General features: G+C 33.3%; 2 protein-coding genes across 5 annotated transcripts; one reads left to right on the top strand and one right to left on the bottom strand.

Moving 5' to 3' along the window:
• Window positions 1-4245: 4245 nt before the first annotated feature.
• Window positions 4246-10814, bottom strand: LOC116770519 (hypoxia up-regulated protein 1). The gene is made up of 9 exons (XM_032662022.2): window positions 10644-10814; window positions 10230-10543; window positions 9612-9754; window positions 8635-8795; window positions 8338-8492; window positions 7973-8183; window positions 7548-7765; window positions 6915-7026; window positions 4246-6638 (listed from the first exon to the last, which is right to left on the bottom strand). The coding sequence occupies exons 1-9, from the start codon at window positions 10656-10658 to the stop codon at window positions 5268-5270; spliced, it is 2700 nt and encodes an 899-aa protein (XP_032517913.1). The 5' UTR covers window positions 10659-10814; the 3' UTR covers window positions 4246-5267.
• Window positions 10815-11486: 672 nt separating this feature from the next.
• LOC116770657 (forkhead box protein N3-like) lies at window positions 11487-25699 on the top strand. 4 transcript variants are annotated; one of them, XM_032662224.2, is made up of 10 exons: window positions 11502-11639; window positions 11945-12135; window positions 17087-17298; window positions 18366-18463; window positions 19067-19131; window positions 20698-20982; window positions 21059-21133; window positions 21942-22142; window positions 22440-22583; window positions 22671-25699. In XM_032662224.2, exons 2-9 carry the CDS (start codon window positions 12133-12135, stop codon window positions 22569-22571), a joined length of 1071 nt encoding a protein of 356 aa, XP_032518115.2. In that variant the 5' UTR covers window positions 11502-11639; window positions 11945-12132; the 3' UTR covers window positions 22572-22583; window positions 22671-25699. The 4 variants fall into 4 exon arrangements, with proteins under 4 accessions (XP_032518114.1, XP_032518115.2, XP_032518116.2 ...); XM_032662225.2 differs by having other exon boundaries at window positions 22440-22597; window positions 22692-25699; XM_061520876.1 differs by having other exon boundaries at window positions 11503-11639; window positions 22692-25699.
• Window positions 25700-25850: the final 151 nt, after the last annotated feature.

Genomic DNA, 25850 nt, shown 5'->3' with positions numbered 1-25850 from the left:
GCGCCAATGCTCTGCTCAGGCGCCGACTTCTTCCTCCGGGATGGGATTCCACAAAACAAAAGCTCCATTGAAACAAGTTCTGATGGTAAAGACGCCTCAGGTGGTTGTTAAGAATGATGATTCCAAAATACATCCAATTACGAAGCCTTTGAATAAAGATAAAGTAGTGTTGTATAAAATACGATAAATGTATGATTACGTTGTTTCAGAGAAACAAATAGAAGAGATTGCTATTTTAACATTTATAAATAAAAGGTGATACAACGAAAAAAATTACTTTCCGTTATATCTGGAATAATATGAACATCAATTTAATAAAAATGTGTGGCGAATGTTGTTAATAAAAGATATATACAAATCTTATATATTATAACTCTAAGAAATCACAACATATTGCATTTCACATTTCAAAGTAATTTTTAGAACTTACTATCTAGTCCACAAGTCCCTAAACTTTTTAAATGTCATCACGGGAACGTGGTGTCTTAAATACCCAGAAATATGATAAATTAATATATAAAGAAAACATTTACATTAAATTCATTGAGTATTTCTCTGATTGTGGATATAAAAATACAAATAATTTATACGTTGGATACCAGTTTCGTAAGGTATTGTCTCGTGAGTTACCGTTAATAAACATTTTATCTTTAATTATCTATATCATTAAAATTATCTTTCAAATTCTGACGCTAAAAATAGTCCAGCATTTTCTTTGGAACTGAATCCAAACTGAGCCGTGGCAGGATTATTTTGTGACCTTCATCTCTCTAAAATTTGTCTCTCCGGAATTCGAAATGAAAATAATATCAAACATGTCGCGTCCAAAATTAAAATGATCATAATATTAGTTTAAAATAGTAACTGTTCTTTTGTTATCTATATTTTAGTAGAGCATCACAATCCTTATGGATATCTTGTTGAGCTTAAGACAAAATTGTCGAAATAATGGAAAAGCAAAAAATTATAATTCTATTGCATCACAGAAGAATTGTAAGTTTGTAGTTGGGAACGTTATTTGATTTTGACAAAAGAAACTAAAGTTTGTCCCAAAGTGAAAGCTATCAATACGTTAAACGGAAGACAACTTCATTACTCTTTAATAATTTATCAACAGACTCACTCCAATTAAACTCCGCTTCATCTGTTTTTATGTTACTGAGCCGCTGAGTTTCTTTTAAGTTTCCTCTTCTTCTTTTTCTATAAGGTTCATTGATTCCAAATATCACAATTTGGCTTAACTTCTACAGCAAACGAAATATAAGAGAAATTAAAATAAAAACAAATGTTCCTACAGTCGGTTCTCCAACCTGTCATTTTGAATATTCCTTAGAATGCTATCAAGCGTTCGTATAATCAGATACTCGCAGATATCATAGCAAAAACAACTCCATATATTGACAACCATCAGTCAAAGAGTTGTAATTACCGACATTATATCTGCGTGCACGTATGCCGTTAAATAAATTATTCCTTTTAAGGTCTGATTGCAAGGGAAAATCATGTATATTCATTGCTTTCTTACGGAGCTTCGTACATTAACTCTGGTAATCTAAAATGTTTTTGTACTCTCGCAAGAACAACATATACAATTGCAGTGTTCACACATCGCCGCAATGTCCGGCCCTGGAGGTTAGAATATCCAAAACTGTTTGAAATATCTATGCTCTTGATTGAAAGAATAAATTAGAAAGCTATTGCTATAACAATTATCCTCCTACAGCTATAAAACATAAATAACAATAAACACTATTAAGAAATGTGAACTAGTGTGGACCTGAGACGTGGAATTTTTTCCATAAAGGACTGTAGATTATTCCATTGGTCTATCAAAATACGAGTTGAATGTTTAAATTAATATGCTTTTAAACTATTATTCTAGATGTTATAATTTTTTACAAGCATAAATTCAAACACAGATAGCATTCCGTTTTGTATTTTATAGATTCTTAATAACTGGGTACGTCTCGTTTAGACGTCCATCAACGACATTCCAATATTGAAGTTATGCGGACGAGCGTGGCTTACAGACTTTAAATTCAGAAACCCGTTGCAGGTTTAATGATTATTATATTATTAATGGTTTCTACGTTCCAAAGGTTTTGTTCATGTACAATTGCATATTCATAGCTTAAAAGTTCTGTCTATAAAAACGTTTTGAAATCAAACTTCAAACGAACTGTGAAAAAAATAAATTATTTCTCACAACAATGACCCGACATTAATTCTATAATGTACGATAGTTGCAAATAAAAAAAATATATCATTCTGTGTGTAGCGTTTAGTGTGGCAATGCGAATGTTGTATAAGCATACTGATTACATAGTGTTCGAGGAACAGTTTCAGACTTGATTTCTTATGTTCAGCGTTTCTTCCAGCAATGTCTTACAAAACAGCTGAAGTCAGTATTTATAGTTTTCAAGTTTATACTTTAATGTTACAATAACAATAGTTCACTATTATAGTTAGAATTGGTCATAAAAATATATCTAAGGATTATAGTATACTAGTTTTTGCCTACGACTTCGTCTGCATTAATTTCAGAATTAGTAATATATAGCTTTTACTCGCGACTTCGTCCGCATTGGATAGTTTTTTTGTATAGTAGTATGAAAAAACCTGAGCTGTACGTTTTTGGACGTATGTTTGAATTGTGCTGAGATGGGATGAGGCCTTACTAGATGTGATTGTCATAGATTAGGTTAGGTTATTACATTTTGCCAATGGTGCAATCAGTCACGGGGGGGGAGGAGCTTGACCTCCTTGTGGGGTCTTAGTCCAGGGCTGGGGGTCAGCCCAAGGAGGAGGCGGCCGTCCGCGGCTGCCGCGTTTGGCGTCGGGACGTGACGACCCCATCGCCCACCGGGTAACCGGTGCATTCAGTCACGAGGGGGGGGGGGGTCGCCGCTGAATGCGGTGAACGGAAACTCGGGCCTCTTTGGAGGTCCGGGTCGCTTGATGGCCGGTTTCCGCTCTATCTGCCGTTGGACGCTTGCGCTCGGCGGTGGGTGGTTGGAGACTGGCCGCGTGGGCTTGGGTGGGAGGGGTAAGGGGTTAATCCTCTCGCGATTAAGCAAGCCCGCCAGGTGGGGGGACGCTTCTTGTCACGTGGAGTGAGCCCTCGGGGGGAATGGCCGTTCGCGGCCTGCCGCCGGATCGTCGCGGATGCATGCCTTGAGCGATTCCCGCGTCGATCCACCAGGCGGTGAGGAGAGTGACCGCTGGTGTTTAAGTGGGTACCATGGGCCCTTCTGACCCGTGAATCCCACATAAGATCCTCCGTCTCCCCTAGACGGAGGGGTAGGTATAAAACCTTTCACTGCGTTAACAAAAAAAAGAAGATAGATTACTGCAATAAATTTTTATATACGATGTTTTTTTGTTTTTCCTTCCTTGGCCAGAAAAGTAATTATTTATCATGGGATTGCGTTGGTTTCCCGCTGTCAAAAGTAACATGTGTCCTTTCTTAAATCTCAAACTATCTCTTTACCAAATTTCATTTAAATTTGTTCAGCAGGTAAGGCGTAAAAGCGATCAGCTCACCTGAATTTTCCCATAGGAATGCGTCATTTTCCCGGGGTAAAAAGTAGCCTATGTCCTTTCTCGGGTATCAAAATATCTCCATACCAAATTTCAAGCAAATTGGTTCAGTGGTTCAGGCGTGATTGAGTAACAGACAGACAGACAGAGCTACTTTCGCCTTTATAATATTAGTAATAGAATGGATTATAAGTAGCACAGCGCGGATACCCCCACTTGTAACAATAGTGTTAAAATATTAAAAATAATTGTTTTTGCCTATTCGTATTTTAGATAGTATGAGATTCTTTATGGTTATACTTGTAGGTTCTAATCGAATAGTTTACTAAATTTTTTTTCTAATACTTTAAATCCAAAGCTGTATTTTCTTGGAATATTACCAAGTCATTTTTTTTTTTTGATAGCTCAACCAAAGTGAGGAGTCGTAAACTGTATTCCAACGGTAGAATAATAGAAAGTTCAAATGAAAAGTATTAAGAAACTTCAAGTGTCTAATTTTAGAAAATTCAATATAAAACTACTAGTTATTGTATTTCAGCATCTCATAACAATAAACTAGAGCCTTGCTATAGAAATAGAACCTTTATTTTGGGCAGATGCTCATGGTACCCTGACATTTTCCCAAATTGCGATGCTGTAATGGCGGCTACGGAAAGCAAAAATATAAAAAGGTAACACTTAATAATTTAAATTAAAACTACAATGTTGTCATTTAATAATTTATTTTAATTATTTGCGACTGGGTATTGAATGTTTCTCACTTAAACAGACTATTTCTGGTACATTTGATAGTTAATACTATAAACAAACAAAATTTATTACAGACGCACATTTTTTTTTTGTTTTTTTTTTTCTATCTTCTGACAGACATTGCATTAATTTTACATCCAAGTACCAGAATCCAACTAACATCAATGTTTTACGATATATATCACATACAATTTACTATAAAGTAATTTAGTACATTATCTTGGGGTCTTTGCGAAGTTTCTAGAAAGAATCCGATTTAAAATCAGATAAAAAAAAAACAGATCATTAAAAAAAAGTTAAAGTATTAATTAATGAGTATAAAATTTCATATTTCTGCTTGAAAATTTTCTATGATTCAGTTGAACATTGTTTAAAACATTTGAGAACGAAGAAAATTATGTTCAATATAAAGAGTACTAGAATCATTGCAATTAAATAAGATTTCGTGAATCTGATGATGACAGTTTTCAATGAATTACTATAAGTTTTTTTTTTTTTAAGAACATCAATTAATTCAAATAACAATTGAAATTGGAATTATGATTGCAACCAACGTTTCGTATAGATAGAGAAAAATTAAAAAAAAATCTAACATTTCAACAACTGTCAAAGTCAAATTCAACGAACGATGAATTGATTGTATATGAAAAGTCATCGTATTAAAAAAAAATATACAGAGATTAAGTTAGTACACGACGCGTTCGCTTTTTGCACTAATTTATGCCATGGTACTTGGTTAGTTGTAGTATACTTAAGTGAGAATAGGAAATCTAAAGATAGTGACATACACATACAAACTTACATGTAACAAAAACTATAACAAAATAAGACTCAATAGGAACACTCGAGTTTCAAAGAGCCGGGTGAGCAACTATATAAAATTGTGCCGCCGTTAAATTCAGTACAAAAAGAGAACACCACATCATGGACATTAAAAATAAATTAGACTAAATAAATTAAGGTATCGCATTTCACTATTATAATTCGGAATGTTCTACTGCGTCATCACCATCACCTATTTGCGGCACTTCCGTGTCACCAGCCTCCTTATCCGTCTCATCGTTATCAACGTCGGAGTCTTCTTTGACTTCTTTGTCTTCTGGCTCGACGACCGTTTCGGTTTTGTTTTCCTCTTTCTTGATAGGCTTCTTCGGCTTCCAGATTTTCATCTTGTTCAACAGATATTTGACTTCTCTGTCGAGATTCGCCATCTTCTCCCTTATACTGTCCACCGACAGCTTCACATCTTCGTTCTTCTTCATGGCCTTTTGCTCTTCTATAGACTTCTGCAGCCAATTTTCAGTTTCCTCTATTTTCTTTTCCAGCACCGTGATTTCTACTTCGGTAAAGACATCTCTCTCCGAATTGGATTCTTTTGTGAAGTTTTTGGACATTTTAAGGAAGTCCTTCGAACTGTTCAGTAAGTTCCTGATAGCGGCTATGGCGTCAGGTCGTTCCCTGTGCTCCCAGTGTTTATAGAAGATAGGATTTGTTTTTTCCTTCAGTTTATTCAGCTTCTCTTCGTACATTTCTGTTTGGGCGTCGTATCCGTCATCGTACAACCAGTCCGATGTTTCTGCGCACATTTTCCTGATCTCCTCTATTTCTTCCTCTGTGCCGCACTCAGCGTACTCATCCATGCCTATCTTTAACTGAACATCAACAACAAAAGCTTCCAAGTTATTCAAGGCCGTCTCTCTCTCGATGCGCTTCTTGTCAACATTGTCCAATATCGTAATCTTGGTCTTTGAATTCTTGAATTGCTCGGGAGTCATTGGTAGCTGATTCAGTATTTGTTCCTCAGACTTAATGGGCTCCTTCATAACAACTATTTTTGGCTTCGGCTTGCTGTCTGTCTCAGTGGCATTCTGTTTGTCTGTGGATGTTTCATTCACTTTGGCGCTTTCCTTATTTTCTGTTTCCGGTCCCTTATCTTCCGGTTTATCTTCAGCTTTCTCTGGCAACTCCGAGTCAGATCCGAACAGTTTACTTATAGTGCTGCCTATTTTGGATAGAGTGCTATCTTTGTCCTCTTCCTCTGTGACAGTTTTTTCAGCGACAAATTCCACGTTAACTAAATTGAGGATACCAGAGTCGTCCAAATTGAAATGCGCTTTGATGCCTTTGTGTTCCACGTTATCTCCTGAATTCTTCGAGAGCGCCTCACCGACGCCGGTTAGGACGACTTGACTCAAGTTGAGAGAGCCGATATTCTTCAACTCATTTGATGGTATGTGATCTAATTCAGCGTAGTTGACGTTAAAGGAAAAGTCTTCGGTGTGCTTGTTGAATGTAATAACCTTCTTCTGGGGATAGGAGTTCATGGGCCCGAACAGAGTCCTCTTTATCTGCAACATTATAAACAAATATCATATCAAATATATATCTATGAACTCATAGAAAAAGATAAAATTTTTATGTTAACAACCAACAGAAAAAAGACAGAGGAGGGTAAGGAAAGTGATAAGAAAAACGTGACTTAAATTTATCTTACCTCGTCCTGTAAAAAATTAAAAATAATTTTTAATATGGAACCATGTGAATCAATTGAATATGTTTTTTGTAAATTTTAAACATGTTCAAAGTTTGTATAGGATATTAAATGACGGCAAACAATCTCCTACCAGTTTGTCATTGCCGTCGATATGTCTGCTGAAGACCACTTGAATTGGCAACACCACTGCGTCCCTGACATTCAGACTTGCCACTTTGTAGCCAGTTGCTAAAGACGCCGCTCTAAAACAATGCATTGTTTTGTTAATAATTTACTGTATTCAGTGTTATAGATAAAATTATTATTTAAAAAATATTTAGCCCTTTATTATGAGATATAAATACTTCATGAAGAAACCGTTAATGAGTTTGTTGATTTTTTTGTTAAAAAAAGGCGTAACATTTCCTACATGTAAGGACATTACAATCACATCAATATTTACTACATTATCTGATCCCCCAATAAGAAAGAAAAATTGAAATTGAAATAAATACCTAAATCAGTTAATTTACATTTAATTAAATTCCTTGCATACAAATCAGAAATTATAGCAACAATCTATTTCAAAAGATATTACATTTTGCAGTGTATGTAAAATAAAGATAAAATATAGATATACCATCATATAGGATTCAACTTTAAGTTTTTAAACATATAATTGAATTCATTCCTAAACATATATTAAAAATAGTTTGTCATATTGGTTTTCATCTAGTTTGGCATGTTTATTTTTTAATATAAATATTATTAATAGTTCATATACCTGTAGACGGCTCCCATGGTCGCTGCTTCATCAGCGTTAATAGATCTCGAAGGTTCGAGACCGACTTCCCGTAGAGCGCTCTGTACAGCGGGGACACGTGATGCACCACCCGCCACCACCAGCCGGCCGACCGACCACCCCGACACCGCACGTTGGATCACTCCCGACACACGTGGCCATAGATCAGAGCATAGGGCTTCGAATTCAGCTCGCGTCACCTGGTATATAATATAATGATGAGCTGAGATATTTGGTCCAGTTTGTATTATACTGTTAGGGTAATCACTTGGCTATTTCATATAGGTTTAGGAATTGTATGTATGTATAGCTTTATGAGCTATCTGTCTTGCATGTTATGTATTTGATTATATTTTAATTATGTAATCTAATTTCACACTAATTACAATGATATCATATCCATTTACCAAGTGCTTGAAGTCCTTATCATCTAGGAGGCTTTCTATCTGTGCGTAATGTTCGTTGTTGGCTGATAATACTATCTTGAGTCTCTCAGCCTCCCGGAGCAGTTTTTCCATGGCACGAGGCGAGGCTCTGACGTCACCTCCGCCTGAAGACTCCCAAGCTTTGATGAGATGCTCACGAAGACGAAGGGTCATTTCCAAACCACCGAGCGTCCTGTGAACAAATAATTAAAAAACTACAATAACAACTTTTTAACTAATAAATAAAAATATAGACTTAAGACAACTTAGAACGCTAATGTATATTGCATAACTTTGCAAATGAATTATATATGAAAAAAATATTGTATGCTACTGCACTAACTAACCTGTCATAACCTACTCCGAGGACTTGTAATTGTGGTACGGTGTCCACATAGCCTTTATCCTTTATCTTGACAGTTTTGTACTCGACTAGAGCGGCCTTTGTTGACATCGCTCCCATATCAAAGAATAAAGCCTGCCACGCTGTATCATTGATTTCCTGTATAAAAACAATACATACAAATCAGTACTTTCATTTCTATTGAATTTATATCATACTTAGTAAAACTTCTATCAGCTTAAATATGCTGTTATTCATTAAAAACTCTTTTCTGAATAGAAAAAAAGATTTCAAATGTAACCTTTCTCCTAAATATGCCATAGTTAATGGCGATGGCGGTGTAATCGTTGATGAGTTGTAGGACATTAAGCCCGGCGAGTGCAGCAGCTTCTTTCATAGCGCGACGTTCCGCTTGATTGAAGTAACCGGGTATTGTGATGACACATTCCGTTATTTGTTGACCTGGTGATGGAAATTTTCATGTCATATATCATCAAGTTCAGAACAGACATAGTAGGCATGTCTAGGTACAAACAATTGTAAATTGGCTTAAAAAAAAACAAAATATATTGACTAGATTATCTAACTTAAGTACCTCAAAAGATATTAAAGTCTATGAAACATTTTTCATCATTATATTCCAAAAAAATTTAACAAATTTACAACAATTTTGTTCAAAATATCAAATTAAAGAACTATAATTGGAATTGAAAATGAACTATGCTTAATATACCAATTTTATTTAGGATGCTATTGATTAATCGGAAAGGAAATGGAATACAACATTTGTGGAGGTGGCAGATCAGATCTAGATAGTGTCAATGTAGCCTTCATACTTTATTTTCTATTTAAACTTAAAATCAAGTATTAAGTTTACATTACTTAATATTAGGAACAAAAGAAATATGGGACTGTCATATTCTAAATCATCATCATTAGCCTGTCGGAGCCCACTGCTGAGCAAAGGCCTCTTCTCACATGGAGAAGGTTAGAGCATTACCCAGCACGCTTGCTCAAGACGGGTGGGTGGTTTCAATACTATAATTTGAAATTATAAGACCAGATTTCCTCACAATGTTTTCTTTCACTGTCCATCAGTGGTGTCTAAATACTCTTAGAAAGTACATATGACTCAGAAAAGATCACATTGGTACTTGCCACGTTTCGATCCGTGCCGTCAAATATGAGAGGCGGGCCTTTAACCTCCAAGCCACCACGACCTTTTATTCTAAATATATTACTTATATTCTATGTCCAGTAATCAGTGTAGTAACTCACCATGACTGATTTCGGCAAAGTCCTTTGCTTTAGCCAGTAGTTGTGCAATGAGCTCTTCAGGGCTATATCTTGTATTCTCATCGTGAACAAACTCAGGCGTACCTCTCTCTGAGGCAACTATTTCATAGTACGGGAATTTTGCTCTAAAAAATATAACAATATCTCGTAATCTAACAGTTGTAATAAATATAAATCTTATAAGAACCATTCATTTCTATATCATTAAAAATAAAATAAAAATATCAAATGGAATACTTTCTTTTACATTGGTCAAAAAGCTTTTCAAAAACATAATTTTGAAATTATTTTTGTGGAACTGTGAACTATCCATCCATGTATATGTATTTTACATTGTAAGGAATTTATCTCATTGTTTATTTAAATATTAAATATGTGAATGAAAACTGACTGTATACATCTAAAAAACTAAACCAACAATATGGTAAACACTATTGAAAATTCGAATGGTAGCAAATGTTACGAATTTCTTAAACATACTCATAACATACAAAGCAGAAATAATGTACCAATTTACAAAATATTAGAACCACCAAAATCTTTACTAATAAATGAAAATAGTAAAAACGAATATAACAGATCACACTTGCGGTAACTTACCTAAATTCCTGTACCAGTGGGTGATCATACGGCTTTCCTAGAAGATCCAGCAAATATTTATAGGAATTTTTCGGGAACCGTACACCAACGGTAACAGCGTCTTCACCGAATGTCCTAACATCGTCTCTAAATGCGACGACAGCTGGCGTTTTCCTCTTGGACTCTTTATTTAAAACAATCTCCATCGGCACCCCAGGTGAGACAATACCGATTTTCATCCATTCTGAACCGAGATCGATAGAGATAACAGCCGCCGCATCCACGTTTTGATTAAACAGTATTGGTAATATTAAACACAATATACTTAAGGTTACCTGTAACATGTTAATTGCAAGTTCATAAATTTTTCACAGGAATACTCCGGAAAAATCATGTCAATGCGGCATTATGTATTCGCTAAATATGTGCACTTACGGTATGTAGAGCCATTTTAAATTTTTATTTCACATCAAGTCTCATAAACTTATGTATCACTTTTGTTTTAATGCTATATTAATTATATTTCCTAGTACATTATTACTTAGCAAAGTGGGCCAGCTACTATAGTCCACGTCAAGTTTAACGTGTTTTCTTCTTTTTGGTTGATGACGTTGTTGCCAGATTTTCTTAATTATGCGTTCAATAGCAAATTGTATTGTGACATATAATGAAACCCAACGCAAAACTAAAAATTAGTTCCAATAGCATCATCACAATCCCAATCAAAATTTTATAGGAATATATTTAATAGACCTGATTCTGGAGTAAAAAAGTTCTTCAGTCCATATTCATAAACACGCAATAATATTTTTTCCCTTAAAAGATATATTAGATCTATATTTTCAACAAAAGGGGCTCATTATTGCAATAATTTCGTATTATTTTTATGTTTCTGAAAGTTGAAGGCAAAATTTAAAATGAATGAATTTTAGAAAAAAAAATTAGTAAAAAGTATTTTTCGTTTTATAAGTCATTATATAAATTTATTTCCTTGTTTCATTAAATTTTTTTGTTTAAAATTAATTTTATATTACAATGTTTTCTAATGTTTTATTATAACTTCGCAATAAATTGAAAATAATAAAACAAATAACATTTAAAGTATATTAAGTAATCGTTGAATATTATATGGAATAGTACACGTGTCTCTTAAAATTTGGTAAACTTGGAGAACACAAAACTTTTTCTAAAATATGGTTTCAATGCTATTAGAATACTTGTTGTAGCAGCTTTTATCTGTGAACTGTCACTCTCAATAGTAAAGACAAGTATAGATCATATGTTTATTTATGTAGGTTGCTCTTTAGTTTATGATTTGATTGGGTGTTAAGGTGTTTGTTGAGTGTTGATTTTAAGAACGGAGCCAGCGGAATGCTGTTTATTTGTAATTAATTTCCAAATTGTGAGGAATTCAAACATCTAATACAAAAGGTAAGTACATTGCCTCTGTATTAATTGTCTTTGATTCCATTATGCAGCAAACATTTTGGAAATACGTAAAAGATTAAAATATAATTCGTAATAGAGACAACGCACTTATATGTGCGCATTTTGGTTTATTTACTACGAAAACAAATATCGCGTTCCGTAGTTTTATATATCGTGAAGCGTATGGTGTCATTTACATGCGGTTCTAAAAATGTGACGAGACGCCAGAGGAATGTAGAGGCAGGCGCCCTATCTAAATATGGAACTAGTGTCAGTCGAATTGTATTAGCTACATCCTCGTGTCATAGGAGCTGGCCACTGTCCCCCTAGTTATGTAATGGTCCTTGGAGTGCGCGTTAGCACGTGCATACGACAGTGCACGCGGCAGTCCACGTAGAAGGTTGAACGCGCAACGCGCACGCGGTAGAAGTCCGAAAGCCAGTTTCCTAGCAACACGCTGTTGACGCCACTGCTGACCCAATGAATACAAAAACACATGGTAATTATTGTTACATCACACAAACCACGCGTCAGTATTTTTGCGTGTTACGTCGTTTGATATTTTTATCAACGTTTTAATAAAAAAAAAATTAACTGTATTGTAATTTATATATTTTTCTTTACGACAACTTTTTCATTCATAACTTATGCTGGTAAGTGATTTTAAATAATATACATATAATTTATTGAATTGTATTATCACACCATGATGGTGACATATGAAATGTTAAGGAAATAATAAAAATAAAAGCACTAATTACATGTAGACCTCAGTTTGACCTAGTTCTTATTTCTCTCATCCCATACAAGTTCTAAATATAGATGTCACCCGGAATAACTCTATTTTCAAATTGAGGTGTTATATTCTGTAAGTGAAAACTATTGGATCATGTTTTATCATTACCTAATTCACTTGACTTCACATATCAGTATCAGAGCTAGCAAGGTCACTTAATCTACCTGAATGATAACCATGTACTGAAATTTTATAAATTTAAATAATCTTAATTCTATACCGATATTATATTATATATATGAATAAGCTTAGAACCTTTTACACAATATTTTGTGTTGTTGTTATAATTGAGGCAATTAATATAATAATTATGTAAATAGGGATAATTTTGCTACATCATATTAGACCGACAATATATTTTGCGGATATAAATTATTAATGTTACTTTATAATTAATTGCCTTCACAGTATTTCCTTTTTTATGAATATCAATGTTAACTTGTACAAAAAAAAAATAATATTATTTATCTGTATTTTAAAGGTCACAGTATAAAAATTACTTTCATTTATACATATACCAAAATGGTACTGTGATTACTCAAAAATATATTTTTTAAATGTTTATTGAGTATGAGTTGGGGAAAACCTATAATTATTGATCCCATGTATTTTATTTTTCCTATTAAACAATTAAATTAAAATGTTACGATTTTATATGGAAAATTTTAATATCATTGATTGATTTTTTTATTTTATATACTATATAACTTGTTCGGAGAGTAATTAACTTTTGCATTTATTTTGTTACAACTAATATTATAGAAATATATATGATAATTTTGCCATGAATAAAATGCTGAAAATAAAGTAAAAGTTATAATGAAAATATAATTGTCTATGAAAATGTTTTTATTAAATTTCTTACATACAAAAAAGTTGAAATAGTATCTTATGGATTGAACCGGCTCTAAACAGAATGTAGACTTTTAATCAGGTTACCAGAATTATTCTATTCTCATGCTTACTACTTAATTATGATGAAAGTAAATAAAATAATTCGCAAATCTAGTAAATTTATTAAAGCTGGACTTTATCTATACCTAGGATATATACGACTTTCTCAACACATCAATTAAAGATCTGTTTTTAATGTAGTTTTGTTTTGTATACTATTGATGATTTCTCATCTTATGGCTTAACTGTCAGAAAATCTGCCATACTAATTTGGATTTTTTTTAAAATGTATTTTTTATTTGGAATATATTAAAAAAAAATAAGTTTTGTTTACCATAATTTTATGGTGTTAATTTGCAGGCTTATAACAGTATTTTCTTTCAACCAAAGTTAAATTAAACATGAATTTTATGAATTTGGATATAATTTTAGTAAAAGATTTCATTAATTAGTCGAATTTATATATATACATATGATGTTTAAAAATAATTAAATAAAAAAAAATGCACTTCTGTGAAAACATAACAATGACGCTAAATATATATGTCGTTACAACATTGTATTTTTCCTATGAATCATTTAAGTGTGTTTCCAATAAATATTTAAAAGTGCAATTTTCCAGAAGAAAAAATACGCCATTGTTATTTTAAACGTCAATCTGTCAAATGTCAATGTCAAAGCGGGTTGTATCTTGTAAACACTTCACGATGCACGTTACTCATAAACGTGATTGCATATGCATATCCTGCATCTCGGCATACTCTCGCATCTGTTTCAATTCAGTTACAATTTTTAAATAAAAAATACTATAACAACATTATTCTTTCTTGTATATTTACACTTAAACATTTTTAATTTATCTTCAGCGATAAAAATATATACACTATCTTCGTAAGATTAATAATGTTGAAAGTGATTTGGTTGGAAGCAATTCTGCGCAGTAATAGAGCTTCGTTAATGAATGATGTCTACGGAACCGAGGATGTACTATACATTATTACTTTATGCATATTCTATTTCATCCTAAGTGTTCAACATATAAGCTTGCGCATCCTCTATTAAGTTCTCTGAAATATTTTATTATGAATTCTATTGAAAATCATAATTATTTCCCATGTTTATCTCATTCTATATTTGTGATGCAATCGTTGAAGATCCGCTCCCTGATTCTCAAACTTCGTTAATTGACGTAATTTATATGACGTGGTTTTTATAAACATTTCAGTTCTTACTCATCTTAACATAGTATAGATGTAAAATAAGTATGTATATATAGATTATCAACTAACTCTATTTTTTTTTAATGAAAAATATTCTAAATTTAAATTATAAGTTAGATTGTTTGTTTAATGCCTCATGTTATGTTTACGTAGTAACACATTTTATTTGTCTCGTTACGTCGTTCTTTTCGGCAATGCGACTAACGTATTTTATTACGTATTCACTTAATTCCACTGAGTTTTATTTATATTTCGTTGTTTATTTCTATACCTTAAGCGTGTCAGAGTTGTTATTCATTACTAATGTCGTGTAATAATTTGCAATTAATATAATTTTTATATACAGATATAACTTTAATTTATTAATTATATTATTATTTATTATATATTGTATTTATATGGCTAGTTTTAAATTCTTGTATGGTTACTTATATAGACGGATTGTTTCTTTAAAAATTTGATTTGTCTTTATCTACGATTGTGAAGCAATCTAGTATAATTTTTGGACTGCTTGAAATCAAAATCTCTCTGTTTTTCTAGTTTTCTAGATTTTACTATCGTCGATGTATAATATGTATATATGAGAAATTCAAGGGGTTGGTAAAGAATTTTAAAATGTGTATTAAGCCGAGCATTGATCGAGTGATGTTTTAACAAATTTACACCATTTAATCTTTTGAAACCGGTTCTTCACTTAAAGTTCATTTATTATCAATAAGCGTTACGTAAGTAAATCAAGCAAATTTTTGTCACACACGTTTAAAAAAAAAATATTCTACCGTTGAAATTTATCGTGATTTGTGTCAAGTGCGTATAATGTCATTCAGTCGGCCAATGTGTTGTAATTGTAGAACAGATTAGTATAGTCTCATTCTAAAAGATAACTGGTCGCTTACTATAATTAGTTCTTTATTGATTTAGTCTAACATAGACGCAAGGTCAGGTAATGCGCGCAGTGTAAGACTGCTGAATGCTTGAACAGATTTTATCTCTGAGAAGCTAAGATAAAACTCATGAAACATTTATTTTTTGTTACAATTTCCTTCAGCATCCGCGAAGTCTTAATATTAATAAAAAAATAACTTTATAGCAAACACATGTATAAAGAAGATGTTTTGTATAAAAATAGAAAAATATTATTTAAAGAATATAATATTATAAATATGTCTGTGTGAAGGTTTACTTGTTTCTGATCATTTCAGATAAAATCTACTGATTTAATTTTGATATAAAATTAAATTTATGTAGATTAGGCATCAGAATAAGTTATATTTTCCCTGTATTTATCTCGGTAGTACTGCAACACGAAAGTAGTATTTTGTATAAAGTTATATGTCATGAACTATAGATAGCTCGCATTGATTGCCTTTCTGAATGCAAAGCCTAAATCCGTGCGGATCCATCCTTTATATATGGTAGTTTCACTTGATTTAAGTAATTAATTAAAGTTGTAATTAAATTTGCATACAAAGTTAATGGTACCAGAGAGTGAACAATTTTAAAGACTTTATTATTCTTTTAAGTTATACAAAAAAAAAACTCCAATATTAACTGAATTATTACATTATAAACATCTAAGGAATTTGTTTTTTGTGTTACGTACCGTTAGCCATATACGCAATATTCCTTCTATCAATCTGATGGCATTTTAACTTCGGGATAACTTAAATTGTGTCCTGAGAAAGCCTTAGCAACACTTGAGAGACGTTAACATCGTTTTTCATACAAAAATAGAAAAGCTTTAACGTATATTTTTTTTACAAATGTTTCTCTGGTATATTGTAATGATTTGTTGATTTTAGTGACGTACCCACTGGATCTTGACCGTGTTTCGTTCAATCGATATCGATGCTCGTGATTTTGTAACTATAGTCGACGTCACGTGACGCTTTGCGTGATGATACACTTATCAATTTCATGTCTATTAAGAATTCAAGAAGTGAAAGACGTGCTAAAAATGACGGATGCGGATATCCGGAACATAAGACGGATTCTTGTTTGATTTAATGATTTCGATAGTATTAATATTAATTTGTTTTAAGAAAACTTGTATTCCCGTATATTGATTTTAATAATACATTATTTGTCTGGATCTCTAAATAGTTACTCATATGAAGTATATAATCTAGTTTGTATACTAAATAATTTTAGGATCAGAGCTTTTCTACAGCTTCTTAAGTTTCGCAATATTTTTGTATTTACATTATAAATCGAAGTTCAAAAAGTTATTTTTTTTTATGTATTATTTTTATATTATAGTTTATTTGATGGTACAAAAACAGTTCATAAAATTTTTTACGTACCGCCTTGTATCAAGACACCGACCCTGGTACGTATTTATACACACGGACATGTATATGTATCTTTATTTTATATACATTGTATCGAGTTGATTATATAGTATTATTGTGCAATAATATTCTCAGTTACTTTATGCGCTTCAGTCAATAACTTAATGTCCGCCTCTGATATACTGTACAGATGTAAATCGCCGTTGTACGTAATTTATTAATAAGTGAATGATAATTTTATTTTGTAAGATGGCGCCAATGCGCGGCGAACGCGGCGGTTCACCGGCGAGGGGTGCTCGAGCGTCCCTGCCCCTGCCGCGGCGTCTGATCAGACAGATAGCGAGACATGTGGCGTCCAGCGGGAGGTCGCTTAGACGGCTGGAGGTCTCCGGCAGGGTTATTGACAACTTTGATGACATCGATGATGGATCCGATGAATCCGACATGGAGACACAGACGGCGTGAGTAAACGCGTTATGAGTAATTATAAGTAAATACTCATGTAAACTACCAATATATTGTGAATTGGTCTCATTTAGACATTAAGAGGCTGTGTTCTTAAGTTTTGTTAGTGACACAAGATTTTCGAGACACTCCGTATTTAGTTTGACGATGCAAACTTGTTGCGATGGTTTTAATCTAGCTGATTCTCTCTATCAGTGAGATTGCCTATTTAGAACCCTCGAGCTATGGAAGCTGCTGAAGGAAAATATTGCTGTCTCATTAATATTCGGTTGTAGCGTAATAGCCCAGTATATAAAATAGCTTTCAACGATAAATAGACTATTATGACACTGAAATAGTTTTTCAAATCAGACCGTTGGGGTCCGAGACTAGGAAGCTTAAGAACTGTTGAACTTTGTATTGCTCTTTATGGATTACGTAACTGTACATAAATCAGATCGTTTACTTACTCGTCGCTTTAGAACATTCATATTTTTCAATTCTTTAAAGATTCTCATCACTCTGTAAATACTGATTATATACCAGAATTAAATTAAGAAATATTATACGCATGTATATAGTATAATTAATAACAAATTACATGTTATATATAATGTTAGAATAGAGCTCGTCTCCATTCCTCATCGATCAATGACAAGTTAGTGTTTTGTCAGATAACATTATCAAACTGACCGAGTAAGACTTGATAGCGCTCGAGATAATAGTATTTCTGCTACATTTTTAGGATTTTTAACCTATTTTAATATAAGATAATGTGTGTTTAGTATTTTATTTAAATATATATCTTAATTATCAAGTCGAATTATACACGGAAAGACCGAATATTAATATAATGACGCTGTGGTATCGGCACACTAACATTTTATTGTAAATTAAATACAAACAGTCTGTAATTATTTAATATGAGATAAATTAAATGCAACGAAATAACTTGAATGTTAACGGACGACGTTCAAGCTTATCATAAAATAAATAACTATAAGCCGTTTGTAATTAAATATAATTTTAAATATTAATATTATAATATTGAATATTAATATTTAATATTAACGTCGTTCCTCAGCGTTGCCTGCGCCGGTAACTCTGGTAATTTACCACCAGCTGATCATGATGACGATCTCACCAGTCTCAGTTGGTTGCAGGACAAGAATTTACTGAGCGGTAAGTTTTTTTATCCAGTTAATTATAAAGCCAGCTACACATTCATTTAGATTTGAATTACGTTTTACTTGTAAGGCTGTGTACACACTTGGTTGTAAATAATTCGCTATATCTTTTACTTCATGCCGGATACACACTACTTACTATAATATATAAAGCGAAACTACTATTCGAAATTCCAGGATAAATTAGCCTGTGTTTTATTCTGGTGTGTAAGATACATTACTGAAAAGTTTAATCAAAATGTCTTGAGTAGTTTTTTCGCTACAAATCAACAAACATCCATACTTCCTCACAGAATTTTTCATTACTAATGTTATAAACATATAAAATTTTATCTTATTCTGTAATACACACACGCATTCACGCACACACACACACTCAAACTACACACTTGTATAATATTTGTACAACATACTTATATATTTTTAGCCATGCGGAGGTCTTCTCAGACTGGTCACGTGATTATGTCAATGTACGGTTTCCGGACTTATCATAGTTTTAGATTTCAAACATTATCTAATTAACCTACTTTATTTGACCGAAAAAAAACTTGAATTCTACTTTTCTATGCTTACTTGTGATGACACGGTTTCCTTCCAGGTATAAATCTAACTAAAAGTGACATAGAGGACAGCAAACTGATCAGCAGTCAGGTGGTTGTGAAAGTGAGTATTTTTGTACACATATAACTTTGATGGTTAAATTTTATTCATATACAATAAAAAAAATATTTACTACAAGAATACAAAAAAATATCTATTTTTTTTTATGAATTTTATTTCGTTTCGACGGAAGCGAAATCCAGGATAATCAATAAGTATTATAAAAGGGGAAATAATCAAATGCTGAAATTCCATACACACAATCAAGTCCTTGCCACTGAGTCATAGCCAATACGATGTATTTGAGGGAAATTCTATAGAAGTAATTTGTTGTTAGTTGAATCAATATCACCAGTGCTACCAGAAAGTCTATATAGTGGAGATACTATCTTTGTTTTTAGAAATTATGGCACATTACATAAGAATCGGAGCCATTTCCACGATCGCTGCTGTAATCTAAATTAAAGTGTGATTATTTCGCAAAAATCATTTTCTTTCACTGTTATAACCTTCACGACTGAATATATATTTGTCCCAAATACAGCTTTCATTTGTTCTCTATTAAACTACACTCTAAAGAAACTATTATATCAAATTTCATTGCCACAGGCAAAATATATTTGAACAAATGTTTTTAATTTAAAGGTTTCACTCGATATTATTTGATTCGAAGATTCATATTTACAACTTTTTTTTTAACGGGCATGTTGTTTAAGGCAATTATATGAATAAAAATATCTTTAAAGACTAAATTACAGATAACAAAATTTTGAATAGAAAATATTCATTTTTAAATTTCAAATATGCGTTCCTTATTCATTAGCTCGACTCCCATTGGTCCTAAACAGATGACGTCATCTGTCTAAACCAAAATGGGTCATTACTGTCATGTCATAGAGCGGTAGTTTTTTCTGCATGTTATAACTTTAATTTAACATGCATGTGCAATTATGCAATTAACTTGTTGCGAGATGAGTTTTTATATTGTTTTCAAGTTGTCGTAAGTAAAATATACGTCTTGAGATTATTTTATTGCACCACACATTAAAATTGTTTATTTTTGTTTATTTCATTTATATTTACGAGTTAAATATTTATATAATTAAGATAATGTTTTTAACGTCCATATTCATAAATACTGTGATTAATTTTACGGATTAAATTTAGTTAACGAACCATAGCAGACAAAGATCCTTTTATTTTTAAGAAAAAGACATTCATACATTTATATTTACTCTTTTTGTAGAGAAATCCTTGTAGAGAGTAACTACGTAAACTCAATTACTATATTTCTATATTGATCCTATATTCCCGGTGACAGCTTCTATTTCTGAATAGCCGATATTCATTAAAATTCATAAAAATCTCTGAGTTCTCGTTTAAAGTACAGAAAATTAAAATTTACTTGTTAAAAAGTTTGTTTCGTGTAAATATCTTATTTGGTTTCAAATATTAATATTTAAATCGGCTTTCGTTTTGCTTTACGTTGTGTATATTATGATGCATTATTTAACGTTTAACTTATTCTCTCTACACGTTAAGGTTAGCTAGTGTGAGATCATATTAATTCTAAGATTGTGTTGAAGATGCGAGTGTGATATAAAGTAAATAATTAAATAAATATTCCAGACAGAGCCATCTATAACTCCGCCGCCGTCGTCGCGAGTCCCCTCCCCTCCCCGCACCCCCTGTAAAGCTCCCCCCTCCCCTCCCGCCGTGAACACCCACACCAAGCCTCCCTACTCCTTCTCCTGCCTCATCTTCATGGCGATAGAAGCCGCCCCAGCCAGGGCTCTCCCAGTTAAGGAGATATACGCCTGGATAGTCAGACACTTCCCATACTTCAAGCACGCACCACAGGGCTGGAAGAACAGCGTCAGACATAATCTATCATTGAACAAATGCTTCCATAAGGTAGGTGCGGTTGGAAGAGCTCTGGTGTAGTGGCATACCGCTGTTGGGATGGTTTTACATATATTGGTCTTTGCAGGTGGCAGCGGCTCCTGGGTTAGGGAAAGGTTCGCTTTGGACTGTCGACCCTCAGCACCGATCGTCTCTTCTTCAGGTGAGTGCTTCGAGACACGCTATAATTGATATACTTCTTACTATAAGACATCGACCATGTTTGCAGATTTTTTTTCTGCTAAATGGGGCAACCGAGCAGACGGCCTACCTAGTGAAGGTAGTACCGTCGCCCATGGACATCCGCAATATAGATTTGCGGATGCGTTGCCACCCTCGATTAGGGTAGAGGGGGAAGGAAAAGGGAAGGGGTAGGAAAAGATGGGAAAAAGGAAAGAACAACCGGCTCTCTCACTCATCGGACGAAACGCAGACTGCTTCACGCCGATCTTCTGTGAGAGGGTGGTACTTCCCCGGTCGAGCCAGCCCAAGTTCGAGCTGCAGAACTTGACCACAGCTAGGCTCTACCATCTCCAAAAATAGCTATCTTATTTCTCAATATTTTGTTAATGAACCGAACCCTTACTTGAATCATTGAAAGTTATATTCTACTCAATAACAACGTAAGATCAAATGTTGTGAATCTTCAGTATTTTTCATCACATCGATATCCTCCATCTGTATCCCTAGTACTAGTTTATCTTTAACCGGACGACGAAAAGTTAGAACGTTAATATTTCATTCACAATATTTTCGGGCAGATGAGAAGCCCGCGATCACGGTTACTGCCAGGTAACCGAAACGACGGGGTCATGTAGTTTTAAAAATAATAAAATAACGCTTGAAAATAACAAAAATATTAGTTTCATTTAAATGAATACTCGCGAGTCTTAGACCTGAACTGATAATGATCCCAGGGCGTGTCATATCACAAGTTCTCATTGAGAAGGGCGTTACGATAATGTTTTCAGGCCTTCGGTCGCCAGCCTGTGCCTCCGGTGGAGGTGGAGGAGCAAGAGACGTCGACCAGTGTAAAGAACACTCCAGACCCCCAACTGTTCCCGTACTTGGCCCGCAGATTGGCCGACGCCCGTTCCCCTCCCGGCGCCGACGAGTACCTCGCCGCGGCCACTGTACTAGCCATGAAGTATGGACCCGCTGTACTAGACCAGGTCTGATATATTAAAATATCTCCTTTTGACCAAATCCAGATACATTTTCTGACTATTCTGGTTTATAAGTCCCATTCTGATCATAGTGCTTGCGATCAGATGACATTGCACGAATCCTAGTTTCCTATGACTTAAAAACTTCCACAAATATAAAATATCTTCTGAAAATTGTATTTCATTTTATTAATATTAAATTTCTATTGAATTAAGCAACCCTTGTCTACTCCGTTAATATTTATTTAAGCTGAGCTGAGTAATGTATTGAATTATGTTTAATAATGCCCTGTATCACCCCAGCTCCCTCCGGAGGCTCACCTGGTTATATCTCGGTGTGCTCGTGACGAACACTCGTATAGTGGCGGCGAGGAGCGGCGTACGGCCGAGGCCCTCCTCAACCTGGCCGGGGTCAGACCTCACGCCCCCAGCTAGCGACCACACAAGGTGAGAATACACATGTATGTACGTATATATGTACACACACACACACACACACACACAGGCACATATAACATGTGCACACGCGATCAGTAATGTAACGTTTGATTCCAGATACCTCCGAGCTGGTGATGTCCCAGGCTGCGCTTGGGATCGCGGACGCTAACATCTAATGTAAGTCTTCCAGAGAACGCCGCGCTTACCACTACTGTCTGACTGTTCGTATTCATTTGCAACAATGTTAATGTATTAACAGATTATTTATATACTATTTTAATATATATTATCAAATTTCGAACCGCCATCGAACGGACCCAACGTCTCGAAGCTCCCGTACTCTATCTCCTCGTATAGCTGATGCACTATCTGCTCGCTCCCGTGTTCTGCTCAAAGGTTTTATTTAAAGCGATTATAATAAGTTATTTAATGTATTCGATAGTCCAATTCAGTTTCCGTCGGGGCATAGCTCCGCGAACTTATCGTTGACATATGAGTTCTAAGAACGAAAAGTTTGAATTTTAATATGAATTCTCTTAGTTTGTCGAGTGTCGCGTATAGACAAAAGTTTACCATTATCTAGTCCAATAAAGACATATAAAAATCCAGTGTAAAAAATGTTAATACGTGATGCTGGTTATTTAGGCTGAAGTATCGACTTTACATCACATATAACCAATAACCATATAATGTTCTAAACTTTGAAACGTATATTTCTGAAGCCCTTTTTTTCAATATAAAAAAAAAACTGCTAACGCATTATTTAATTATAGATATTTCAACAATTTACGTAGTAATAGTTTATAGATGTGATAATACATATTCATTGAATAAGGAATTTGATTAGATCCCGCATTTAGATCGGCCGTTTCATATATTCAGTAGTCTCGTAATATATAAATACCTATTGTATTAAGCGAATCGTTACATCCGTCTGTCATGGATGCCGTACATTGCCAGTTAGTGTCGCCACAGCAAGTAACGACGGATATAACTATATAGGTTAAGTTAAAATTAATTTATTTCTCTTAGAAATTTTCAATATTTAGTATCATGTAATCGAAATTGTTCATTTTTAATTCGATCTGACCTCAACTTACATGTATACAGGGCTGGCATGAAATATTAAAAAAAATATATATATATATGTCATGTGATCTTCAACACTGGAAATGTCAAAAGTGACATTGACATTGACATTGTATTTTGGTGTGGTTGAGATATATTTAGTACAAAGTGCTGTTTATGTCATAAATACATTATAAAAAATAAATAGCAGATGTGTTATTTGCATGATATGTACTCATAAGAATAAACATATTTAGTTGTAAGCTGTATTTTGTGTTCATTACCATGTGATCTATTATAAATATTGCTTAGGATATTTTCATGTCTTGCATGTTGTGAAATGTAACAAATCAGTTGACACACACACACATATACGGACATCAGTCTAAATTTAAATTAATCAATGTTTACACAGCAAAAAAAAAGCTATTTAAATCAATTTAATTTATATCACAAACTATAAAAAATTATTTTCTTTATTGCATAGCATTGCCATAAATTATTTCTGTAATATTTATTGTATCCGACGATGTTAATTTTAATTAAAACTGTAATTTATTTAACGCTAGTGAATATTAGAGGGAATTTTTTTTTTTATTAATATGAAATGTATTGCTTGTTCCCAAAGAGGTCTCCGTGTGATGTTCGACATAATTGTTTAGAACCATAACTAGACTGATCCATGACTGATTTGTAAAGCAATATTATTTATTAGTGAATATATATACATGCATATATATTTTTAGTTCAATAAACGATGCAATTTAAAATTGACCACATACAAAATAATCCGCTTACCGTTCATTGAATGGCATGAAACTATATCATTCTTATACACCATGTATATTAAATGTGCCAAATTATATATGTATAATGTATTATATGAGAAAATCCAAATGAGTAGGTACAAGATATATTAATATATGTTTATCTAAAATATATAACATACTTAGACTAGGTCATAAGTGATATTATAGTAACTTAATGCTAAATTAAATACATACATTTTTGCTGTATTTAGAAGCGTCTTCCATCTTACTCATTGATTCTATTAGATAATGTACGGTCGCGGAAAAAAATGCATTCGGACGGACCGTAGGGTGACTGTGTTAGCGGGGTTTCCTTTAAAAAAAATATTATAACTTCATATCTCACTAAGTGTACTTTGTTACGGGTTTTTTTTTTTTCTATTAATATTATTGAGGCAATGTGCTTTTTTGCGCGACTGTAGCAATCACTAGCCTTTCCTTTGGTGGTATAAATAAATGTAGATGAATTAAAATTAATTACAGCAATAATTAGTGTCTAAAGTAGTTTGGACTCCGCTGGTAGATGCTACGTGTACATTGTGTGATACATTAAGTGCTATACATTTGATTGAAACGCCAAGTAACGTTATTCTGTCGCGGTTCCGTATACATGGCTTACTATATATAAGATATAATTTTATAATACGATCAAGAGAATAATTCACCTCTAACTTAATGATTGGATATTTTTAATTTTATTTAACATTATTATTATTATTATTCTTTTTTTTTTTTAATTATTATTTGGGAAAAGTTATATCGTTATGATATTAAAATTGTTGCGGCTCAGACACTATCGGAAGTAATTTATGAATTAATTTATTTTTAATTAGTTTTAATGATTGAGAAAGAAAAAAAAAATTAAAATGTTGTTATTGATTTTTATTTTGTAATTTATAATACGGAATGTTGAACGGTTCCCTCGAACGAGATCCGCTCTGTTCGCGGGAGCCGTTTGGTGGTGTGGCGTTGCCTTGTAAGTGCTGCGAGCGTTCATTAAATGAATTTCGCCTCTGCTGCGTTGGCTTGCGGCTCATGTTACACTGGCGACGTCATGACCTGCTTGATCAGGCATACCTTGGTATTTCCGAACTATAATTATGAAAATTATTGTTGTTGTTGATATTTTTATCTGGCTTGTGAACTACTACACTTAATGCTATTGTTGAGAGTTATTGCCAAATTTTTATTTGTCTTAAAACTATGTCTGTGTACATATCCATTGAATAAATTATGTACTGAAGATCATTTTGTGTTTTATTCGACTTTAATATGTTCGTTCTCCAAAATCAGAGAAATGTACTATCACCATATAAAATATCGAGAGATTTGCAACTTCAAAACAAAATATGTATCTTATTAGTGACTGTTACTGTCGTCACAACGTTTTGAACTTGAA

The sequence above is a fragment of the Danaus plexippus genome, chromosome 7 (assembly GCF_018135715.1).
Source record: "Danaus plexippus chromosome 7, MEX_DaPlex, whole genome shotgun sequence".
Lineage (NCBI taxonomy): Eukaryota > Metazoa > Arthropoda > Insecta > Lepidoptera > Nymphalidae > Danaus > Danaus plexippus.
The sequence above is the reverse complement of the archived record's forward strand: the minus strand, read 5'-3'. Positions and strand labels throughout refer to the sequence as shown.